This window comes from Bubalus bubalis, chromosome 6 (assembly GCF_019923935.1).
Source record: "Bubalus bubalis isolate 160015118507 breed Murrah chromosome 6, NDDB_SH_1, whole genome shotgun sequence".
Classification (NCBI taxonomy): domain Eukaryota; kingdom Metazoa; phylum Chordata; class Mammalia; order Artiodactyla; family Bovidae; genus Bubalus; species Bubalus bubalis.
This window is the reverse complement of record NC_059162.1, coordinates 11,773,671-11,798,131: the sequence shown is the minus strand read 5'-3', so window position 1 is coordinate 11,798,131 and position 24,461 is coordinate 11,773,671. Positions and strand designations below refer to the sequence as shown.

Sequence of the window (24,461 nt, the reverse complement as noted above, 5' to 3'; positions counted from 1 at the left end):
CCCCGTGTACGAGACAGCAAAAGAGACACTGATGTATAGAACAGTCTTATGGACTCTGTGGGAGAGGGAGAGGGTGGGAAGATTTGGGAGAATGGCATTGAAACATGTAAAATATCATGTATGAAATGAGTTGCCAGTCCAGGTTCGATGCACGATGCTGGATGCTTGGGGCTGGTGCACTGGGACGACCCAGAGGGATGGAATGGGAAGGGAGGAGGGAGGAGGGTTCAGGATGGGGAACACATGTATACCTGAGGCAGATTCATTTTGATATTTGGCAAATCTAATACAGTTATGTTAAGTTTAAAAATAAAATAAAATTAAAAAAAAATTCATTCAGTTGATAAAAATACTATTTTGAACTATACATATTATGTTTTCTTTTTAACAATGATAGTATTGATATATATATATGCATAATAATATATTTCATAATTACTATTCCAAGCACTTAACAATTCTTCTAGATTATGCCACAAAAACATGCATATTCTTTATGCTAAACAGTGATATGTGTACATTTATTTTATCTCCTTCAATCAAAAATATTTATCTCATTTTAAAAAATATCTTCACTGTTAATAACCTGAGTTCTGTTATTCAGAATGCACAAAAACAGCAATGCATCCCACCACACTTATGGAAATTTACTGTTTTTAGACCTTAGATTTTTTGCTAGTTTATGAATAAAATCTGATGTGACAATGATCAAAAAAAAAAAAAAAAAAAAGCCAGGTAAGAAGAATGAGATAAGAAAGAAGGACCATTGAGATGTTGGGAAGAGGTAATGACAAAGTGCCAGTGGTGAGAAGGCCATGGGGAGGGAGAACAAGACAGGTAGAGAAGCCAAAGGTATTCTATATTACAGAGATGGGAAGCTAAGCAATTGTTTAATATTATCCTTTTATTTCAAAGATGTGGAAATAAGAACTGGGAAGGTGAAATAACCTTTCATCATCATTTGCTACCTTGGAAAATGCTTTTCCAGGGTAGTAAGTATAAAGGAGACTGAGTTCAAGGAATGGAAATGAGAAGCAGAGTGGGAGTCTAGAGCTGTGGGAGGTACAGTTTTTCTGAGACGTGCAATTTGGTTCCGAGATTTTTCAGCTGGGGAAGAGAGGAAGTCACTTTAGAGTACTGAGAAAAGGGTGTTCTGAAATAAGAGATTACATACCAGCTCTGAGAGTCAGAAGTTCTACTTCCCAGTGAAATGCTGCCTCTACCTCTTCTATTGCTAGTGATTATCCTCCCACATGGTGACAGTTAGGATGGTAAGCATAACTCTGGCTGCTCCCAGCACAGGTGCAGGGGTTCTGGATAAAAGCATGCCACACCTACCACTAAAGGTCTGGGCTCTGCTGTCTCCAGCCCTCTCCCCTATTCTGGAGGCTGGGGATTGAGTCAGAGGGCTTGGGGAGAGAACTGTTTCAGGCTCTATATTGTTCAGACTCTGGGTGCCTTTTCATTCCATCCTGATTCTACATTTTTCCTCGTTCTTTTCAATCTTCCACCAACACAGTGTTCCACTGGCCAACCTCCTACCATATCATCCATATTTGGACCTTTGCCAACAGCTCCTGGGCTCAAAACCAAGGCTCAGGCTGGTTGGATAATTTGCAAATTCAAGGCTGGGATTCTGACTTGGGCACTACCATTTTCCTGAAGCCCTCGTCCAAGGGGAACTTTAGTGATGAGGCGATGACTGAGCTGCAGGACCTATTCCGAGTCTACTTCATTGGATTCACTTGGGTTGTGCAGGACCATGTCAGTGAGTTCCAGTTGGAATTTGAGTACAGTCCTCTGATCTGGAGAGACTCTCAATGACTTTTCTCTCCCTTGGTCAGGCTACTGTTCCCTCTGATCATGGTCTACTCCTTCCCTCTTTACTCAACTGCATGCACACAGCTCTCCAGAGTAGTCTCCAACCCTGACTCCTTATCTCCACCCAGTATCCCATATTCTTCCTGTTTCTTGCACTTTTGTGTAATAGATGATGTTCATGCTTTGTAGCCGTTTCCTGTTTTGCGTGTATGTCACTTGCCACTCTCAAAACCTAGGAAAAACTCCTTTTCCTACTGTGTGCCTGAATGAACTAAAGTATGACTTCCCCATCCTCCAATTCGTATCCTCAAGCATCTGCTGCCTAATCTCCTCTCTCAGTGTAAGCTTCCCCTTCATCCTGGAATGCTGCCCTCCTGACTCCATCACACATTGCTCCTTTTCTTCCCTCTTGTCCACTGCAGATCCTTAAAAGAGCAAATCCCCACCGTTTACAATAGGCATACCTCTAACCAATGCTCTTTTTCCTGAAAAGTCCTGAATACTGCAATTGGTTTTTGACTGATAATTTCACATCTCAGACCTTTCTTGCCACTAAAATCCAAAGGCCTATGCCTTTTCCTCATCCTTTTCTTCATTGTTTGCATTTTAATAACTTGTCTCAGTTTTCCTTTACACAGACCCCTTTGTGATCCAGGTCATAGCAGGCTGTGAGCTGCATTCTGGGGAGGCCATAGGAAGCTCTTTGAGAGGAGCTTTAGGAGGACTGGATTTTGTGAGGATCCAGAATCATTCCTGTGTGCCTGCCCCAGACAGCAGCAGCAGGGGGCAGAAGTTTTGTGCACTCAAGAGTCAGTATCCAGGCATCTCTGATATCATTGAGAGGTTCCTCTCAGAAACCTGTCTTCGATATCTCCTGGGTGTCCTCGATGCAGGGAAGGCAGAACTGCAGAAGCAAGGTTAGTCTTGTTCTCTCCCCAAGACTTTTCTCTTTTACCTCCTATCACCTTCTTTAAATTAAAAAGTGGAGAATACCTAAATTGAGAGGTGTTTAATCAATAAATGATCTGATTTCCATGGAAGTGGAAGAGGCAACTATCCAAATTTGTGGGTTTCTGAGTCCCCATGCTCTGGATTAGAGTCATTCTTACATTTCACATTCTTACTGCTCCTTCCTACCCCAGTGAAGCCTGAAGCCTGGCTGTCCAGTGGCCCCACTCCTGGGCCTGGCTGCCTACTGCTGGTCTGCCATGTCTCAGGATTCTACCCAAACCTGTGTGGGTGATGTGGATGAGGGGTGAGCAGGAGCAGCCTGGCACTCAGCAAGAAGATATCATGCCCAATGCTGACTGGACTTGGTATCTCCAAGTAACCTTTGATGTGGCGGCTGGGGATGTGGCTGGCCTGAGTTGTCGAGTGAAGCACAGCAGTCTAGGAGACCAGAACATTATCCTGTACTGGGGTGAGAAAGAACTGGAGCCCAGCTGGGGATGGGAGAAGGTGGTCTTCAAGAACAGAGGGCAGTCCTGAGGAAGGGGAGAGACTTGATGGATGAACTATGGAGGGAGGGTAGGAGAGGGGGAAGAAAGAGTGACAGAAGGAGAGGTAGGAAGGGAGAGACAAAGAAAGAGAGATAGAGTTTGGGATTTATTTCTGAGACTCCAGTGCCAGAGGAATGAAAATAGCTGATCTAAGGCAGGCAATAGGTAGGAATGAAGGACTATAAACTAGGTGGGATGGAGCAAGAACAGACTGTGGGTGGCTGTGAGAATATGACATCGGGGAATATGAGAAAGGGGATCAGAGATGTCCAATCATCAAAAGCAGGTAACAGTGGGTGTTGACACTTGGGTGGGCAAGAAGCCATGGAGAACTAGAGGATGGATTTGAAGTGATATCCCTTTGTGTTCTCCCAATTGCCAGGACATCCCACATCCATTGGTTTGATACTTGTGGCAATAATAGTGCCCTCCTTGATCCTTTCGATATGCCTTGCATTATGGTTTTGGAGATGCTGGTGAGTTTTCATTTTTTAATCTTTCTTTTCTGTCCATCCTTTTATTCTTTCCCTGCATTTTATCTATTAATATTATGCCTTTTTTAGCCTCAATATTTCCACTAGAAACTTTCCCCAACTCCTATCTGTAGGTAAATTTATTTTTAAAAAATTGCAGTAAAATACATCATGGAAAATTTACTGCATTAGCCATTTTTACACATATAGTTTAGTAGTCTTAAGTAAATTCACATTTTATGCAGCCAATCTCTAGAACTCTTTTCATCTTGAAAAACTAGAAGTCTATGCCCATTAAACTATTTTCCCCAATCCTTGCTCCCTCAGACCCTGGCAACCACCATTCTATTTTCAGTCTATATGAATCTCTATACTCTAGGTACCTCTAGAAGTGGAATCATTTGCCTTTTTGTGAATGGTTATTACATTTAGCATTATGTCCTCATATTTCATTCGTGTGATGATCTGTATTAGAATTTCTTTCCTTTTAAAGATTGTTTTGTTTACCTGTTGATCTCTCAACAGACACTTGGGTTAATTCAACAGTCACCTTTTGCCTGTTGTGAATTATGCTGCTATAAACATAGTGTACAAATATTACTTAAGAAGAGCAATTTTTCACTTATGTTCTTAACAGGTCATATCAGAATATCTCATGAGCCCTGAATGTCTCCTTTTCCATTTGGAATAAGTATCCAGGAACCCTGAAACTCAAGTTGTCAGCCTAGGAGTCAGTCTCATCATATTTCATCAAATGATCATCACATTTGATCAAATCATTGTTCCTGTAGGTTGAAAGATAAATCATAATTTATACACTAGCAGAAACATAAATGAAAATTGTTATTATGAGACAATATCACTAGCAGGATCCACTCAGATTTCATAGATGTGAGTTGGAGAAAGAACATACCTTGAAATAAATGAAATGATGTACACTACTTCATGGTGACATGCCTTTGACTTCTTATTTAAAACTTTTTTTTGCTTCTGCTGAAATATCATTTTTCAAATTGAACTAACTGTAATTATGCTGAGGTAATTGTATTTGCAGAGCTGCTGGGCATTTTTAACAAAATGTCTCCATCTTGGCCTGATGATTTTCTAACTATAATGGTTAGCTGAGCAACTTGTTTCTCCAGAAAGCCTTCCTTAGTGCTACAGTGGAAGTAACCCTCCCTTGACTGGTATCCTGCATAGACCCACTTTACTCATACCCAGAACACTACAGTTCTTATTGTTTTTCTTTTCTTTCTACTTATAAGTTCCTTAAGAGAAGAACTGGCTTTTGGTGGATCTCTGGCCCAAATCATATTTTTGTGTGTAGTGTTTTTACTGTTATTCTAAAGCTATCTGTGTGTATAGGCTAGTGAGATATGGTGTATAGTGAGACAGGTGGATAGTATGAAATATAGCGTATAGTGGATTTAAGTGAGTACATAATTGTGTTGATTCCCAGGAAACTAGAATTTTTCTATGTGGAAAAGTTGATGTGAGTAAATGAGTAAAACTGTAGTTTTAAACTTGAATTGCAAGTATAAATAAAAAATCATAATATTAAGAGTTAAAAAAAAGGTCCTGGCCACTTAGAAAACCCTAAAATGAAGGCTTAGAACTCAGATTAAGGCTTTCACATAATATTTTCCCACTACAAGGAACCAAAGTACCTTGGAGAAATGGCTGATTTCTAGTTTGGAGCAGGAAGTTTCTCCAAGAGTCTGGAACACCTTTGCTATACCTGAAGGTGAAGGGAAGCTCAATGATAAATGTATGATAAAAGGATTAATAAGCGACTGGGTTGAAAAAACTCCCACGTCATAATTGGGACAGTTTGAGTCTCAAGAGAAACAATGGCTAGGATTTGATGTTGTTGTTTAATAGCTAAGTTGTGTTGAATCTTTTTGACCCCATGGACTGCAACATGCCAGGCTTCAGTGTCCTTCATGGTCTCCTGGAGATTGCTCAAATTCATGTCCACTGAATCAGTGAAGCTATCTAATCATCTCATCCTGTGACACTCCCTTCTCCTTTTGCCTTCCATCTTTCCCAGCATCAGAGTCTTTTCCAATTCATCGGCTCCTTGCATCAGGTGGCCAAAGTGCTGGAGCTTCAGCTTCATCATCAGTCTATCCAATGAATATTCAGGGTTGACTTCCTTTAAGCCTGACTGGTTTGATGTCTTTGCAGTCCAAGGAACTCTCAAGAGTCTTATTCAGCCCTTCAGTTAGAAAACATCAATTCTTTGTCACTCAACCTTCTGAACAGTCCAAATCTTACATCCATACATTGTTGCTGTTGCTCAGTCTCTCAGTCCTGTCCGACTCTTTGTGACCCCATGGACTGCAGCATACCTACCAGGTTTCCCTGTTCATCACAAATCTGGAGTTTTCTCAAACTCATGTCCATTTAATCAGTGATGCTATCCAATCATCTCATCCTGTGTTGCCCCTTTCTCCTCTTGCCTTCAATCTTTCCCAGCATCAAGGTCTTTTCCAATGAGTCAACTTGTCACATCAGGTGGCCAAAGTATAGGAGCTTCAGCATCCACCCTTCCAATGAATGTTCAAGTTTGGCTTCCTTTAAGATACACTGGTTTGATCTCTTTGCTGTCCAAGGGACTATCAAGAGTCTTCTTTGGCACCACAGTTTGAAAGCATCTTTTCTTAGGCACTCAGCTTTCTTCATGGTCCAAATCTCACATCTGTACACGACTACTGGAAAAACCATAACTGTGACAATACAGACCTTTGTTGTCAAGGTGATGTCTCTTCTTTTCAATATGCTGTCTATGGTTGTCATTGCTTTTCTTCCAAGGGCAAGTGTCTTAATTTTGTGGCTGCAGTCATTGTCCACAGTGATTTTGGAGCCCAAGAAAATGAAATCTGCCACTGTTTCCATTTTTCCCCGTCTATTTGCTGTCACAGAGAAGGCAATGGCACCCCACTCCAGTACTCTTGCCTGGAAAATCCTATGGACGGAGGAACCTGGTGGGCTGCAGTCCATGGGGTTGCTAAGAGTCGGACACGACTGATGCGACTTAGCAGCAGCAGCAGCATTTGCTGTCAAGTGATGGGACCAGCTGCCATGATCTTAGTTTTCTGAATATTGAGTTTTAAGCCAGCCTTTTCACTCTCCTATTTCACCTTCATGAAGAGACTCTTTAGTTGCACTTCACTTTTTCCATAAGGGTAGTGTCATCTGCACATCTTAGGTTATTGATATTTCTCCTGGCAATCTTGATTACAGCTTGTGCTTCATCCAGGCTGGCTTTTTGTATGATGTACTCTGCACAGAAGCTAAATAAGCAGGTTGACAATATACAGCCTTGATGTACTCCTTTCCCAGTTTTCACCAGTTTGTTGTCCCACGTCCAGTTCTAACTGTTGCTCCTCGACCTGCATACAGGTTTCTCAAACCAACTCTTGAAGAATTTTCAAAAAATTGTTGTGATCCACACAGTCAAAGGTTTTAGCATAGTCAGTGAAGCAGAAAGTGAAAGTCTCTCAGCTGTGTCAGACCCTTTGCCACCCCATGGACTATACAGTCCATGGAATTCTCTAGACCAAAATACTGGAGAGGGTAGCTTTTCCCTTCTCTAGGGGATCCTCCCAACCCAGGGATCAAACCCAAGTCTCCTGCATTGCAGGTGGATTCTTAACTAGCTGAGCCACAAGGGAGATCTTCAGTGATGCAGAAGGAAATTCTCACATCCATACTCCATATGTATGTAGTTTTAATACTCTTTTTTTGTTGTTGTTCTTTGTTTGGAGTTCCCTTCCTTTATCTATGTTCCAGCAGATGTTAACAATTTGATCTCTGGTTCCCCTACCTTTTCTAAATCCAGCTTGGACATCTAGAGGTTAACTTTTGGCACATGGTTTAAATTACAACATTAAAAACAAAGTTATAGCACAGGTTACATGTTGCTTGAGTTTCCTTTGTTTAGTTTATCAACATGCCCCAAATCCAGAAATGGAAAAATTAAAACCACCAAATCAGTGAGTAATATTTAGTAAGAATTTATTGTGGATATGAAAGCAGTTCACAAATGGGGAGATTCCAAATTAAAAGATTGATGTGAAGTTCAGGGGCATGAAATTACAGAATGACTTACAGAGCAAAAATGAGGAAGTTATTAATTTTTACAATGATTGGTTACTGCAGTAGAAGTTTCTCTTGCCATTTTTATGTGGTTGACTTCTGTTTCTTTTATGATTGTCAGAGCCATTTACAAAACAAACCTGGCTTGAGTTTCACTTACTTTTGTGAAATAAGTTGGTTTTAGTTTTCTTACACAGCTTAAACGTTTTCATCTGTTCAGGAAATTCTCACATCCATACTCCATGTTTATGTAGTTTTAACACTCTTTAGATACTGTGACCACCACTCAGACTGTATAGGATTGCTCAGTAGCTGTCCTCAGGCAACCATTAGATACAAGCTTGCCTTGTACTTCAGTGGAAGGAACTCTGGTGTTTGCAGAAATCTTACTTCTGGACCTGAGGTGTGTGTCTTCCTTACTTTTGGAGTAGAGTTTAAGGTACTTGTTGTATTTATTTTTAAAGGGAACTTAAGGGAATCAGAGGTAAATTTTCACCTTTTTATCTCTACCATCTCAGTCTAATTTTCACCATTAAAGGCAAGATCTTGTTTACTGATCCTCTTGATTGGAGTAATTGAGATTTAGAAATAATTTGTTTCCACTCAGGTTTTCACTTTGGTACCAAGGGCCATTGAGAGAGCAGCCTTTGTAGTATTAGTGCGGAGTGAAAATCAAGCTCTGAGCACCATACTTCCTGGACATCATCTTCGTGTTCCAGTGAGTCTGTCAGTACCTTTAGCCAAGTATTAGCCAAGCAGGAGATACTAATGGTGATGATAAAAATGGTATAGAGAGCATAGGTTCACTTTTCCAGTGTCTGACTCCCTGAAATGGGGCTAGGGTTCTCAGAATCTCCCTTTCTATGGTACGTCTCCATTCTCAGAGGAGGTCTCTCTGTGAATGTACACCAAGGTACTGTGGCCACTCACACTGATCCATTTGGTATTCTCTCCAAGACTACCTGCACTACCTCTCTGTTACTGCTACATCACTTGTCAGAGTTATATTTGCCGTATGAGAGAATGAGATAGGTGGACAAACCAAAGGAATACTTCTAGATTAAAAGAGACTGGAAGTTGAGCAATTGTTTAGTATTACCTTCTTACTGAATAGATGTGACAATAAAGGATTAGGAAGGTGAAATAACTCTTCAGCATCACAAGGGAGCTTTTCCAGAGTAGAACGTATAAAAGAGATGAAGACCAAAGAATGGAAATGAGATGGAGTGGGAGTTCAGAGCTGTGGGAGGCACAGTTTTTCTGAGATGTGCAATGTGGGTCAAAGATTTTTCAGTTGGGGAAGAGAGGAAGTCAATTTAGAGTACTGAAAAAAATGCTGAAATTAGAGATCAAATACCAGCTCTGAGAGTCAGAAGTTCTATTTCCCAGTGAAATGCTGCTTCTACCACTTCTGTTACTTGGAGTTATCCTCCCAGGTGGTGACAATGAGGATGGTAAGAATAATTTTGGCTGCTCCCAGCACAGGTGCAGGGGTTCTGGATAAAAGCATGCTTTACCTACCACTAAGGGTCTGGGCTCTGCTGTCTCCAGGCCTTTCCCCTATTCTGGAGGCTGGAGATGGAGCCAGAAGCTTTGGGGGCAGGGGACCGTTTCAAGTTCTGTATTGTTGCTCAGACTCTGGGTTCTTTTTCATACTATCCTGATTCCACATTTCCCCCTCATTCTTCTTATCTTTCCACCACTACAGTGTTCCAGGGGCCAACCTCCTTCCATCTCATGCAGATTTCAACCTTTGTCAATAGCACATGGGCTCAAAATCAAGGCTCAGGCTGGTTGGATGACTTGCAGATTCATGGCTGGGAGAGTGACTCGGGCACTGCCATTTTCCTGAAGCCCTGGTCCAAGGGCAACTTTAGTGATGATGAGATGACTGAGCTGGAGGACCTCTTCCGAGCCTACTTCATTGGATTCACTCGGGAAGTGCAGGATCGAGTCAATGAGTTCCAGTTGGAATGTGCGTATAGTCCTGTGATCTGGAAAGACTCTCAATGACTTTTCTTTCTCTTGTGTCAGGCTACTGCTCCCTCTGATGATGGTCCCTTTCCCCCCTCTTTATCCAACTTCATGTACACACTTGTCCAGAGTAGCCTTCAACCCCGACTCCATACCTCCATCTAGTATCTGAGATTGTTCCTGTTTCTTGCTCTCTTCTGTGTACATGACCACTCTTGTGGTTATTTCTTATTTGCATCTATGTAACTTGCTTCTCTAAAACCCCAAGGAAGAATCTCCTTTTCCTACTCTGTGCTTGAGTGAACTTAAGTGTGACTTCCTACTCCTCCAATTGATGTGCTCAAGCATCTTCTGCCTGATCCCTTCTCTACACGTAACCATTCCCTACACCGTGGAATGCTGCACTTCTGACTCCATCACACGTTGCCCCTCTCCCCTCTTGCCCCCTCTACATCCTTAAAACAGCTTAGCCCCACCATTGATGATATGCATACCTCTCCCCAGTGCTCTTTCTGAAAAGTCCTGAATACTGCAATTGGTTTTATGTCAATAATTTCACCTCTCAACTTCTTGCCACTAAAGTAAAAAATCCTATGCCTTTTTCTCGTCTCTTTCTTTCCTGTTTGCTTTTTAATAACTTGTCTCAGTTTTCCTTTACACAGACCCCTTTGTGATCCAGGTCACAGCAGGCTGTGAGCTGCATTCTGGGGAGGCCATAGAAAGCTCTTTGAGAGGAGCTTTAGGAGGACTGGATTTTGTGAGTATCCAGAATCATTCCTGTGTGCCTGCACCAGACAGCAGCAGCAGGGGGCAGAAGTTTTGTGCACTCATGAGTCAGTATCAAGGCATCTCTGATATCATTGAGAGACTCCTCTCAGAAACCTGTCCTCGATATCTCCTGGGTGTCCTCGATGCAGGGAAGGCAGAACTGCAGAGGCAAGGTTAGTCTCGTGCTCTCCCCAAGATGTTTCTATTTCTCCTCTCACAACTTTCTTTAAATTCAAAAGTGAGAAGTACCTAAATAGAGAAATGATTAATCAATAAGTCATTTGGTGCCCATAGGAGTGGAAGAGGAAACTGTCCAAATTTGTGGGTTTCTGAGTCCCCATGCTCTGGATTAGAGTCATAATCTGACATTCTTACTGCTCCTTCCTACCCCAGTGAAGCCTGAAGCCTGGCTGTCCAGTGGCCCCACTCCTGGGCCTGGCCGCCTACTGCTGGTGTGCCACGTCTCAGGATTCTACCCAAAACCTGTGCGGGTGATGTGGATGAGGGGCGAGCAGGAGCAGCCTGGCACTCAGCAAGGAGACCTCATGCCCAATGCAGACTGGACTTGGTATCTCCAAGTAACCTTTGATGTGGCGGCTGGGGATGTGGCTGGCCTGAGTTGTCGAGTGAAGCACAGCAGTCTAGGAGACCAGGACATCATCCTGTACTGGGGTAAGAAGGAACTGCGGCCCAACTGGGAATGGGAGGAAATGGCCCTCAAGAACAGAGAGGGGGACACAGGAAGGGGAGGGATTTGATGGATGAGGGAAGGATGGAGAGAGGAAGACAGGCATGGAGAGAGGATAGGCGGGGAGGAAAGAGAATCAGGGAGACAGAAAGAGAGAGTCAGAGAGACAGAGTTTGAGATTTATTTCTAGGACTACAGTGCCAGAGGAATGAAAATAGCTGATCTAAGCTGTACAGTAGATAAAAATGAAGTAGTCTTCACTACTAGAGTAGTAGTCCCACTGTAGTCTCGGTGGGATTCAGCAAGAAGGAAAGATTAAGGGTGGCTGTGCGTATAAGACCTCTGGGAATATGAGAAAGGGACCCGGAGATGCCCATGCATCAGAAGCAGTTAATGATGGTGCTGACACTCAGATGGGCAAGAAGGCCTGGAGAACTAGAGAATGGGTTTGAAGTGACATTCCTTTGTCTTCTCCCAATTGCCAGGACCCCCCACATCCATTGGCTTGATACTTGTGGCAATAATAGTACCCTCCTTGATCCTTTTGATATGCCTTGCATTATGGTTCTGGAGACGCAGGTGAGTTTTCATTTTTTAATCTTTTTTTTTCTGTCCATCCTTTTATTCTTTCCCTCCTTTTTATCTATTAATATTACATTTCTTTAGTCTCAAAATTTCTGCTAGAACATTTCCCTTTTGTCCCCAACTCTCATCTGTAGGTAAATTTATTTTTTTTTTAAATTGAGTAAAATACGTCTTGGAAAATTTACTGCATTAGCCATTTTTACACATATAGTTTAGTAGTATTAAGTACATTCACATTTATGCAGCCAAACCTTGGAATTCTTTTCATCTTGAACAACTAGAAGTCTATGCCCATTAAACCACTTTCCCCAATCCTTTCTCCCTCAGGCCCTGCCAACCACCATTCTACTTTTTCTATATGAATCTGTCTACTCTAGGTACCTCATAGAAATGAAATCATTTGTCGTTTTGTGAATGGCTTACTCCACCTAGCATTATGTCCTCATAATTCATTCATGTGGTGTCCTGTATTAGAATTTCTTTCCTTTTAAATGTTGTTTTGTTTACCTGTTCATGTCTCAACAGACACTTGGGTTAATTCACATTTTAGCTGTTGTGAATAATGCTGCTATGAACATAGTGTACAAATATCTCTTAAGTTGAGCATTTTTTTTGCTTGTGTTCTTAACAGGTCATATCAGAGTATCTTGTGAGCCCTGACCATGTCTCCTTTTCCATTTGGAATAAGTATCCAGGAACCCTGAAACTCAAGTTGTCAGCCTAGGAGTCAATCTCATCATATTTCATCAAATAATCATCACATTTGATCAAATCATTGTTGCTGTAGGATGTAAGATAAATCATAATTTATAACCTATCAGAAACATAAATGAAAATTGTTATTATGAGACAATATCACTAGCAGGATCCACTCAGATTTCATAGATGTGATTTGTGAGAAAGAATATACCTTGGAATAAATGAAATGATGTACACAATTAATGGTGACATGCTTTTGACTTCTTATTTAAAACTTTTTTTTTTTGTTTCTGCTGAAATATCAGTTTTCAAATTGAACTAACTATAGTTATGCTGAGGTAATTGTATCTGAAGAGTTGCTAAGCATTTTTAACATAATTTCACTCCCTTTATTTGGATGATTTTCTAACTATGAGGGTCAGCTGAGCAGCTTGTTTCTCCAGATAGCCTTCCTTACTGTTAGAGTAGAAGTAACTCTCCCTTGACTGGTATTGTGCAGAGATTCACTTTACTCTGTACCCAGAACACTGCAGTTCTTTTCCTTTTTCTTTTCCTTCTACTTATGAGTTCCTTAGAGAATGGCTTGTTCTCAGTGGATCCCTGTCGAAAAGTTATTTCTGGTGGTAGAGTTATTACTGTTATTGTAAGACTATCATGTTTGTATAGGCTAGTGAAATATAGTATACTGTGTGACAGGTGGATAGTATATAGTTTAGGTGATTATATAGTTGTTTTAATTCACTTGGAACCAAGATTTTCTGTCTAGAGTAAGTGATGCAAGATAGATGTATTATTAGACTCTGTAATTTTAAACTTGAATTGCAAGCATAATTAAAAAAATATATATTTAGGCTTAACAAATGTCCTGACCACTTAAAAAGCCACAAAACCAAGACTTAGTGCTCACATTATGGCTTTGACATATTTTCACATTAAAGGAACCAAAGCACCTTGAAGAAAAGGCTGATTTCTAGTTGGGGCAGAAAGTTTCTTCAAGAGTCTGGAACAACTTTGCCATCAATTCAGTTTAGTTCAGCTCACTTGCTGAGTCATGTCCAACTCTTTGTGACCCCATGAACCGCAGCACACCAGGCCTCCCTGTCCATCATCAACTCCCTGAGTTCACCTAAACTCATGTCCATCAAGTTGGTGATGCCAGCCAGCCATCTCATCCTTTGTCGTCCCCTTCTCCTGCCCCTTATCCCTCCCAGCATCAGAGTCTTTTCCAATGAGTCAACTCTTTGCATGAGGTGGCCAAAGTATTGGAGTTTCAGCTTTAGCATCAGTCTTTCCAAAGAACACCCAGGAATGATCTCCTTTAGAATGGACTGGTTGGATCTCCTTGCAGTCCAAGGGACTCTCAAGAGTCTTCTCCAACATCACAGTTCAAAAGCATCAATTCTTTGGTGCTCAGCTTTCTTCACAGTCCAACTCTCACATCCATACATGATCACTGGAAAAACCATAGTCTTGACTAGACAGACCTTTGTTGGCAAAGTAATGTCTCTGCTTTTGAATATGCTATCTAGGTTGGTCATCACTTTCCTTCCAAGGAGTAAGCGTCTTTTAATTTCATGGCTGCAATCACCATCAACAGTGATTTTGGAGCCCCAAAAATAAAATCTGACACTCTTTTCACCATTTCCCCATCTATTTCCCATGAAGTGACGGGACCAGATGCCTTGGTCTTCGTTTTCTGAATGTTGAGCTTTAAGCCAACTTTTTCACTCTCCTCTTGCACTTGCATCAAGAGTCTTTTTAGTTCCTCTTCACTTTCTGCCATAAGGGTGGTGTCATCTGCATATCTGAGGTTACTGATATTTCTCCTGGCAATCTTGATTCCAGCTTGTGCTTCCTCAAGCCCAGCGTTTCTCATGATGTACTCTGTATTAAGTTAAATAAGCAGGGTGACAATATACAGCTTTGATATACTCCTTTTCCTATTTGGAATCAGTCTGTTGTTCCATGTCCAGTTCTAACTGTTGCTTCCTCACCTGCATATAGGTTTCTCAAGAGGCAAATCAAGTGGTCTTGTATTCCCATCTCTTTCAGAATTTTCCACAGTTTCTTGTGATCCACAGAGTCAAAGGCTATGGCATATTTAATAAAGCAGAAATAGATGTTTTTCTGAAACTCTCTTGCTTTTTTGATGTTCCAATGGGTGTTGACAATTTGATCTCTGGTTCCTCTGCCTTTTCTAAAACCAGCTTCAACATCTGGAAGTTCATGGTTCACGTATTTCTGAAGCCTGTCTTGGTGTAATTTGAGCATTATTTGCTAGCATGTGAGATGAGTGCAATTGTGTGGTAGTTTGATCATTCTTTGGTATTGCATTTCTTAGGGATTAGAATGAAAACTGACTTTTTCCAGTGCAGTGGCCACTGATGAGTTTTCCAATTTTGCTGGCATACTGAGTGTAGCACTTTCACAGCATCATCTTTCAGGATTTTGAAATAGCTCCACTGGAATTCCATCACCTCCACTAGCTTTGTTCATAGTGATGCTCTCCAAGGTCCAACTTGACTTCACATTCCAGGATGTCTGGGTCTAGGTGAGTGATCACACCATCGTGATTATCTTGGTTGTGAAGATCCTTTTTGTACAGTTCTTCTGTGTATTCTTGCCACCTCTTCTTAATATCTTCTGCTTCTGTTAGGTCCATACAATTTCTGTCCTTTATTGAGCCCATCTTAGCATGAAATGTTCCCTTGGTATCTCTAATTTTCTTGAAGAGAACTCTAGTCTTTCCCATTCTGTTGTTTTCCTCTATTTCTTTACATTGATCGCTGAGGAAGGCTTTCTTATCTCTCCTTGCTATTATTGGGAACTCTGCATACCATAAGGTAAAGGGAAGCTCAATGATAAAGGTGTGTTGAAAGGATTCACAAATGACTAGTGTGAAAAGGCTCCCATGTCACAGTTGGGGCAGGTGAGCCTCAAGAAACAATGGCTAGCATTTGTTGTTCAGTCACTCAATCATGTCTGACTCCTTGTAATCCCAGGGACTTTACAGCATGCCAGTCTTCCCTCTACTTCGCTATTTCCTGAATTTTGGTCACATTCATGTCCATTGAGTTGATGATATTATCTAACCATCTCATCCTCTGCTGCCTCCTTTCCTTTTGCCTTCAATCTTTCACATTATCAGGTTTTTTTTTTTTTTTTTTCCCCAGTGCATCAGCTCTTCACATTATGTGGTCAAATTATTGGACCATCAGATTCAGCATCGGTCCTTCTAATGAACATTCAGGGTGGATATCCTTTATGATTGACTGACTTGATCTCCTTGCAGTCCAAAGAACTCTCAAGAATCTTCTCCAGCACCACAATTCAAAAGCGTCAATTCTTTGATGCTCAACCTTCTTCGTGGTCCAACTCTTATCTGTACATGACTACTGGAAAAACCAAAGCTTTGACTATGTGGACCTTAGTTGGTAAAGTGATATCTTTGTTTTTTGTAACATGCTCTACAAGCCTGTCATAGCTTCCCTTCAAAGGAGTAAGCACCTTTTAATTTCATGGATTCAGTCACAGTATGCAGTGATTTTGGAGCACACACACACAAATATCTCACTGAGTGCACTTCTATTTACTTTTCTATTTGCCATCTCATACCCATAAGATGGCAGAGTAGAAGAATGCACATTTATCTTCTCTGTCAAGAACACCAATATTTCAATGAGCTGCTGAAAAAGCATAGACAGAATATTGGATCCCACAAAAAAAAAAAAAGATACCTCATGTCCAAGGGCAAAGGAGAACCTGAAACAAGACGGCAAGAGTGAGGCAATTGCACTTAAACCTCATCCCCTCCAGAGACACTTGGGGCATGCAAAGGAAACCTGTGTTCACCAGGACCTAGGGCAGGGAGCAGTGACCTGCACAGCTGACTGAGCCAGACCTGCCTTTGAGTATTTGAGTGTCTCCTGAGGAGGTAGTGGGGGTAAGTAGTGGCCTGTTATGGTGACAAGGACTTTGGCAGCAGCAGTCCTGGGAGTTGCAGTGTGTGGCATAAGTCCTCTTGGAGGAGGTCACCTTTAGCCCCACTACAGAGCCTCAGATATGCAGATGACACCACCCTTTCGGCAGAAGTAGAAGAGGAACTAAAGAGCCTCTTGACGAAAGTGATAGAGGAGAGTGAAAAAGTTGGCTTAAAACTCAAAATTCAGAAAACAAAGATCATGGCATCTGGTTCCATCGTGTCATGGCAAATAGATGGGGAAATAATAGAAACAGTGAGAGACTTTATTTTCTTGGGCTCCATAATCACTGCAGATGGTGATTTCAACCATAAAATTAAAACACTTGCTTCTTGTAAGAAATGCTGTGACCAAACTAGACAGCATATTGAAAAGCAGAGCTATTACTTTGCTGACAAAGGTGCATCTATTCAAAGCAGTGATTTTTCTAGTAGTCATATAAGGATATCAAAGCTGTACTATAAAGAAAATTGAGCACCAAAGAATTGATACTTTTAAACTGTGGTGTTGGAGAAGACTCTTGAGTTTCTTGGACTGCAGGGAAATCAAACCAGTCAATCCTAAAGGAAATCAGTCCTGAAAATTCACTGGAAGGAGTGATCTGAAGCTGAAGCTCCAATACTTTGGCCACCTGATGTGAAGAACTGACTCATTTGAAAAGTCCCTGAAGCTGGGAAAGATTGAAGTCAGGAGGAGAAGGGGACAATAAAGGATAAGATGGTTGGATGGCATCACTGACTTCATGAACATGAGTTTGAGTAAGCTCCAGGAGTTGGTGATGGACAGGGAAGTCTGATGTGCTGCAGTCCATGGGTTTGCAAAGAGTTGAATATGATTGTGACTGAACTGAATACAGCATCTGAGCATATGACCCACAAACTGGAGAATCAAAGGAGTTCTGGTATAACAAATTTAACAACAGTTCTTTCTCACTGTGAAAGTTCTGGGGCCACAAGAAATTTCCCAACCTGGGGATCTTGCAGAGGGGCTAAGAACCCCCAGAGAATATACCTTTGAGGGCCAGTGGGATTTGATTACAGAACTTCCACAGGACTGGGTAAGCAGACTCTTGGAAGGCACAAACAAAACATTGTGTGCACCAGGACCCAGGAGAAAAGAGCACTGATCCCACAAGAGACTGAACCAGACTTGCCTGTGAGTATTTGGGAGTCTCTGGCAGAGGTGTGGGTCCACATTGGCCTGCCCCAGGCCAGAGACACTGAGTGCAATAGTCCTGGGATATGCAGCATGCTGGCATAAGTCCTGGAGGAGGTTGCCATTATCCCTACAAGAGTTTGGCCTTACGCCCACCCATCAGCAGAAAATTGGATTAAAGATTTACTGAACATGACCTTGCCCATCAGAGCAAGACACAGTTTTCACCACGGTCAGTATCTCCCACCAGGAAGCTTCCACAAGCATTTATCCTTATCCATCATAGGGCAGACAGAATGCAAACCACAATCCCAGAAAACCAAACTGATCACATGGATCACAGTTTTGTCTAACTCAGTGAAACTATGAGGCATGCCATGTAGGGCCACCCAAGATGGATGGTGGGGAGTTCTGACAAAATGTTGTCCACTGGAGAAGGGAATGGCAAATCACTTCAGCATTCTTGTCTTGAGGACCCCATGGACAATATGAAAAGATAAAAAGATATGACTTTGAAAGATGAAGTCCACAGGACAGTAGGTGGCCAATATGCTACTGGAGAAGAGCAGAGATGTAGCCCAGAAGGAATGAAAAGTATGTCCCAAAGTGGAAAAAAAAAGTCCAGCTGTGAATGTTTCAGGTGGTGAAATTAAAGTCTGATGCTGTAAAGAGCAATACTGCATAGGAACTTGGAATGTTAGGTCGATGAATCAAGATAAATTGGAAGTGGTCAAACAGGAGATGGTGAGTGAACATTGACATTTTAGAAATCAGTGAACTAAAATGGACTGGAAAGGGCGAATTTAATTCAAATGGGCAAGAATGTGGGCAAGAATCCCTTAGATGAAATGGAGTAACCCTCATAGTCAACAAAAGAGTTTGAAATGCAGTATATGGGTGAAATCTCAAAAATGACAGAATGTTCAGTATCATAGTAATCCAAGTCTATGCCCCAACCACCTATGCCAAGAAACTGAAGTTGAATAGTTCTAAGACCTACAAGAACTTCTAGAGCTAACACCAAAAAAGATGTCCTTTTCATCATAGGAGACTGGAAGGCAAAAGTAGGAGGTTGTGAGATACTTGGAGTAACAGGCAAGTTTGGCTTTGGAGTCCAAAATGAAGCAGGGCAAAGCAACGTTTTGCCCAGAGAATGCACTGGTCATAGCATAGAAACACCTCCAACAACAAGAGGGGTGACTTTACACATGGACATCATCAGATGGTCAATATTGAAATCAGATTGATCATATTATTTGCAGCCTGAGGAACTATGAACAGAGGTTTGTAACATTGTACAGGAGGCAGTGATCAAAACCATGCCCAGGAAAAAGAAATGCAAAAAGGCAAAATGGTTGTCTGAGGAAGCCTTACAAATAACTGAGAAAAAAAGAGAAGTGAAAGGCAAAGGAGAAAAGGTAAGATATACCCATCTGAATGGAGAGTTCTAAAGAAGAGCAAGGAGAGATAAGAAAACCTTTCTAAGTGAACAATGCAAAGACATAGAGGAAAAAATTAGAATGGGAAAGATTAGAGTTCTCTTCAAGAAAATAAAAATACCAAGGCAACATTTCATGCAAAGATGGGCACAATAAAGGACAGAAATGGTATGGACCTAACAGAAACAGAAGATATTAAGAAAAGTGGCAAGAATAACAGAAGAACTACACAAAAATGATCTGGATAACCAAAAGGTGTGATCAGTCACCTACAGCCAGACATCCTGGAGTGAGAAGTCTAGTGAGCCTCAGGGAACAGCACTACGAACAAAGCTAGTGGAGGTGATGGAATTCTAGCTGAGCTATTTCAAATCATAAAAGATGATGCTGTGAAAGTGCTGCACTGAATATGCCAGCAAATTTGGAAAACTCAGCACTGGCTACAGGCCTGGAAAATGTCAGTTTTCATTCCAATCCCAAAGGAGGGCAATTCCAAAGAATTTCAAACTACTTACAATTGCAGTCATTTCTCATGCTATCAAGGTCATGCTCAAAATTCTCCAAGCTAAGTTTCAACAGTATGTGGACCTAGAACTTCCAGATGTAAAAGCTGGATTTAGAAAAGGCAGAGTAACCAGAGATCAAATTGCCAACATCCATTGAATCATAGAAAAAGCAAGAGAATTCCGGAAAAATACCCACTTCTGCTTCATTAACTATGCTAAAGCCATTGGCTGTGTGAAGTAGAACAAAATGTGGAAAGTTCCTCAAGAGATGGGAATACCAGACCACCTGACCTGCGTCCTGAGAAACCTGTATGCAGGTCAAGAAGCAGCAGTTAGAACCAGATAAAGAGTAAAAACTGGTTCAAAACTGGGAAAAAATTGCAACAAGGCTGAATATTGTCACCTTATTTAACTTATATGCTTATTTAACTTATATGCAGATTACATCATGAGAAATGCTGGGCTGGATGAGCACGAGTTTGAATCAAGACTGCCGGGAGAATTATCAATAACCTCAGATATGCAGATAACCTCACCCTTATAAGCAGAAAGTGAAAAAGAACTAAAAAGCCTCTTGATGAAAGTGAAAGAAGAGAGTGAAAAAGTTGTCTTAAAGCTCAACATTCAGAAAAATAAGATCATGGCATCTGGTCCCATCACTTGATAGCAAATAGATGGGGAAACAGTGGAAACACTGACAGACTGTATTTTGGGGGGCTCCAAAATCACTGCAGATGGTGACTGCAGCCATGGAATTAAAAGAGGCTTGCTGCTTGGAAGAAAAGCTATGACAAACCTATAAAATGTATTAAAAAGGAGAGACATTACTTTACCAACAAAGGTCCATAGAGTCAAAGCTATGATTTTTCAGAAGTCATGTTTGGATGTGAGAATTGAACCATAAAGAAGGCTGAGTGCTGTAGAATTGATGCTTTTGAACTGTGCTCTTGGAGAAAAGTCTTGAGAGTCCCTTGGACAACAAGGAGATCAAACCAGTCAATCTTAAAGGAAGTCAATCCTGAATATTCATTGGGAGCACTGTTGCTGAAGCTGAAGATCCAATATTGTGGCTACCTGATGTGAAGAGCCGACTCTTTAGAAAAGGCTCCATTGCTGGGAAATATTGAGGGCAGGAGGAGAAGGGGGTGACAGAGGATGAGATGTTCAGATGGCATCTCCAACTCAATGGATATGAGTTTGAGCAAGCTCTGGGAAATGGTGAAGCACAGAGCTATTATTTGTTGATAGGAAAGAGCAAAATGTAGATAGAGATTATGAGATATTACAAAAGGAGAAGGAAGTTCTACTGCTAATGAACCTACTAAAAAAAGCTATCTTAGACTTGGGTAAAGCTGCACATATCATAACACCTGTGTACTTGTCTCATGAAGATTAGTTACTGAAAATGCTAGAGGTGAAGAGTGACTGAAGGGAAGGTCATATACGAGTAGTATATATAATTTTCAACCTCAAAAATTCCTATGGTGTAAGAGAATTTTGCTCAGAATATAAACTATTTATCATATTTAATTCTGGGATTTGGGTTCCAGAATCAAATATAGAAAAACTGTATGATCAACACATACCCACTCTCAGAAACCATAATGTGGAATTAAAGAGTCTAGGTAAGAAGAATTAGATAAGAAAGAGGGCCAAGTGAGACAGTGGGAAGAGGTAATGACAAAGTTCCAGGGGAGTGAAGGCAGTGGAGAGGTAGAATGACATAGGTGGACAAACCAAAGGAGTTCTTTTAGATTAAAACAGACTGGAAGCTGAGCAATTGTTTAATATTAGCATCCTATTTCAGTTCAGTTCATTTGCTCAACTGTGTCCAACTCTTTGTTACCCCATGGACTGCAGCATGCCAGGCTTCCTGGTTCATCACCAACTCCTGGAGTTTATTCAAGCTCATGTCCATTGAGTCGGTGACGCCATCCAACCATCTCATCCTTGGTTGTTCTCCCCTTCTCCTCCTGCCTTCAATCTTTTCCAGCATCAGGGTCTTTTCAGATGAGTCAGTTCTTCACATCATGTGGCCAAAGTATGGAGTTTCAACGTCTGCATCAGGACTGATTTCCTTTAGGATGGACTGGTTGGATCTCCTTGCTGTCCAAGGGGTTCTCAAGACTCTTCTCCAACACCACAGTTCAAAAGCATCAATTCCTTGGCACTCAACTTTCTTTATAGTCCAACTCTCATATCCATACATGACTACTGGAAAAACCATAGCCTTGAGTAGACAAACATTTGTTGGCAAAGTAATGTCTCTGCTTTTTAATATGCTGTCTAGTTTGGTCATAACTTTTCTTCCCAGGAGCAAGCGTCTTTTAATTTCATGGCTGCAGTCACCATATCCAGTGATTTTGGAGCCCCCCAAAATAAAGTCTGTCATTGTTTCCACTGTTTCCCCATCTGTTTGCCATGAAGTGATGGGACCAGATGCCATGATTTTAGCTTTCTGAGTGTTGAGTTTTTTTTTTATTTTATTTTATTTTTAAACTTTACATAACTGTATTAGTTTTGCCAAATATCAAAATGAATCTGCCACAGGTATACATGTGTTCCCCATCCTGAACCCTCCTCCCTCCTCCCTCCCCATTCCATCCCTCTGGGTCGTCCCAGTGCACCAGCCCCAAGCATCCAGTATCGTGCATCGAACCTGGACTGGCAACTCATTTCATACATGATATTTTACATGTTTCAATGCCATTCTCCCAAATCTTCCCACCCTCTCCCTCTCCCACAGAGTCCATAATGTTGAGTTTTAAGCCAACTTTTTCATTCTCCTCTTTCACTTTCATCAAGAGGCTCTTTAGTTCTTCTTCACTTTCTGCCATAAGGGTGGTGTCATCTTCATATCTGAGGCTACTGATATTTCTCCCAGCAATCTTGATTCCAGCTTGTGCTTCATCCAGCTCAGCATTCCTCATGATGTACTCTGTATTAAGTTAAATAAGCAGGGTGACAATATACAGCTTTGACGTACTCCTTTTCCTATTTGGAACCAGTCTGTTGTTCCATGTCCAGTTTTAACTGTTGTTTCCTGACCTGCATACAGATTTCTCAAGAGGCAAGCAGGTGGTCTTTTATTCCCATCTCTTTAAGAATTTTACACAGTTTGTTGTGATCCAAAAAGTCAAAGGCTTTGGCATACTCAATAAAGCAGAAGTAGATGATTTTTGGAACTCTCTTGCTTTTATGATGATCCAACGGATGTTGGCAATTTGATCTCTGGTTCCTCTGCCTTTTCTAAAACCAGCTTGAACATCTGGAAATTCATGGTTCACATACCTGGCTTGGAGAATTTTGAGTATTATTTTAGTAGAGTGTAAGCATTCTTTGGCATTGCCCATTCTTTGGAACTGGAATTAAAACTGACCTTTTCCGGTCCTATGGCCACTGCTGAGTTTTCCAAATTTGCTGGCATATTCAGTGCAGCACTTTCACAGCATCATCTTTTAGGATTTGAAATAGCTCAGCTGCAGTTCTATCACCTCCACTAGCTTTGTTTGTAGTGATGCTTCCTAAAGCCCATTTGACTCGCATTCCAGGATGTCTGACTAGGTAAGTGATCACACCATTGTGATTATATGGGTCATGAGGATCTTTTTTGTATAGTTCTTCTGTGTATTCTTGCTACCTCTTCTTAATATCTTCTGCTTCTGTTAGGTCCATACCATTTCTGTCCTTTATTGTGCCCGTCTTTGCATGAAATGTTTCCTTGGTATCTCTAATTTTTTGAAGAGATCTCTAGTCTTTCCTATTCTATTGTTTTCCTCTATTTCTTTTTATTGATCACTGAGGAAGACTTTCTTATTTCTCCTTGCTATTGTTTGGAACTCTGCATTCAAATGGGTATATCTTTCCTTTTCTCCTTTGTCTTTCACTTCTCTTCTTTTTACAGCTATTTGTGAAATAGCTGTGACAACCATTTTGCCTTTTTGCATTTCTTTTTCTTGGGGATGTTCTTGATCCCTGCCTCCTGAACCATGTCATGAATCTTCATCCATATTTCTTAAGGCACTCTGTCTATCAGATCTAATTCCTTGAATCTATTTCTCACTTCCACTGTATAATTGTAAGGGATTTGATTTAGGTCATATCTGAATGGTCTAGTGATTTTCCCTACTTTCTTCAGTCTAAATCTGAAGGACTGACATCTTTCTTCAATCTAAGTCTGAAGGACTGAGAAACAGACTCTTCAAGGGCACAAACAGAGCCTTGTGTGCACCAGGACCCAGGAAAAAGAAGCAGTGACCCCACAAGAGACTGACCCAGCCTTGCCCGTAAGTGTCCAGGAGACTCTGGTGGAAGCATGGGTTGACGGTGGCCTGCTACAGGGTTGGGGGTACTGAGTGCAGCAGTGCATGCATGGGACCTTTTGAAGGAGGTCGCCATTATCTTCATTACCTCCACCATAGTTTGGTCCCAGGTAAATAGCAGGGAGGAAACACAGCCCCACCCATCAAAGCCTCCTATTTAATGGATATGAAAATAAAAGTTTGGGAAGGTGAAATAACTTTTCAATATCACATGGGAGCCTTTCCAAGGTGGTAACTATAAAGGAGGCTGAGACCTAGGAGTGGAAATGAGAGGCAGAATGGGAGTCTAGAGAGCAGTGGGAGATATAGTTTTTCTGTGGTGTGCAACGTGGGCCAGAGATTTGTCAGTTGGGGAAAACATGAAGTCACTTTAGAATTATGGGGGAAAGGTGTGCTGAAATTAGATATTAAATACCAGCTCAGAGAGTTAGAAATTCTACTTCCCAATGAA

At 41.3% G+C, this 24,461-nt stretch overlaps 1 protein-coding gene and 1 pseudogene across 2 annotated transcripts; both read left to right on the top strand.

Moving 5' to 3' along the window:
• The first annotated feature begins 1,210 nt into the window (after positions 1–1,210).
• LOC123333960 lies at positions 1,211–3,843 on the top strand (annotated as a pseudogene).
• A 5,367-nt stretch (positions 3,844–9,210) lies between these two features.
• On the top strand, positions 9,211–12,847 carry LOC112577701 (T-cell surface glycoprotein CD1b-2). 2 transcript variants are annotated; one of them, XM_025287570.3, is made up of 6 exons: positions 9,211–9,348; positions 9,603–9,869; positions 10,531–10,809; positions 11,030–11,308; positions 11,810–11,903; positions 12,541–12,847. In XM_025287570.3, exons 1-6 carry the CDS (start codon positions 9,288–9,290, stop codon positions 12,560–12,562), a joined length of 1,002 nt encoding a protein of 333 aa, XP_025143355.2. In that variant the 5' UTR covers positions 9,211–9,287; the 3' UTR covers positions 12,563–12,847. The 2 variants fall into 2 exon arrangements, with proteins under 2 accessions (XP_025143355.2, XP_045021925.1); XM_045165990.1 differs by having other exon boundaries at positions 10,516–10,809.
• Positions 12,848–24,461: the final 11,614 nt, after the last annotated feature.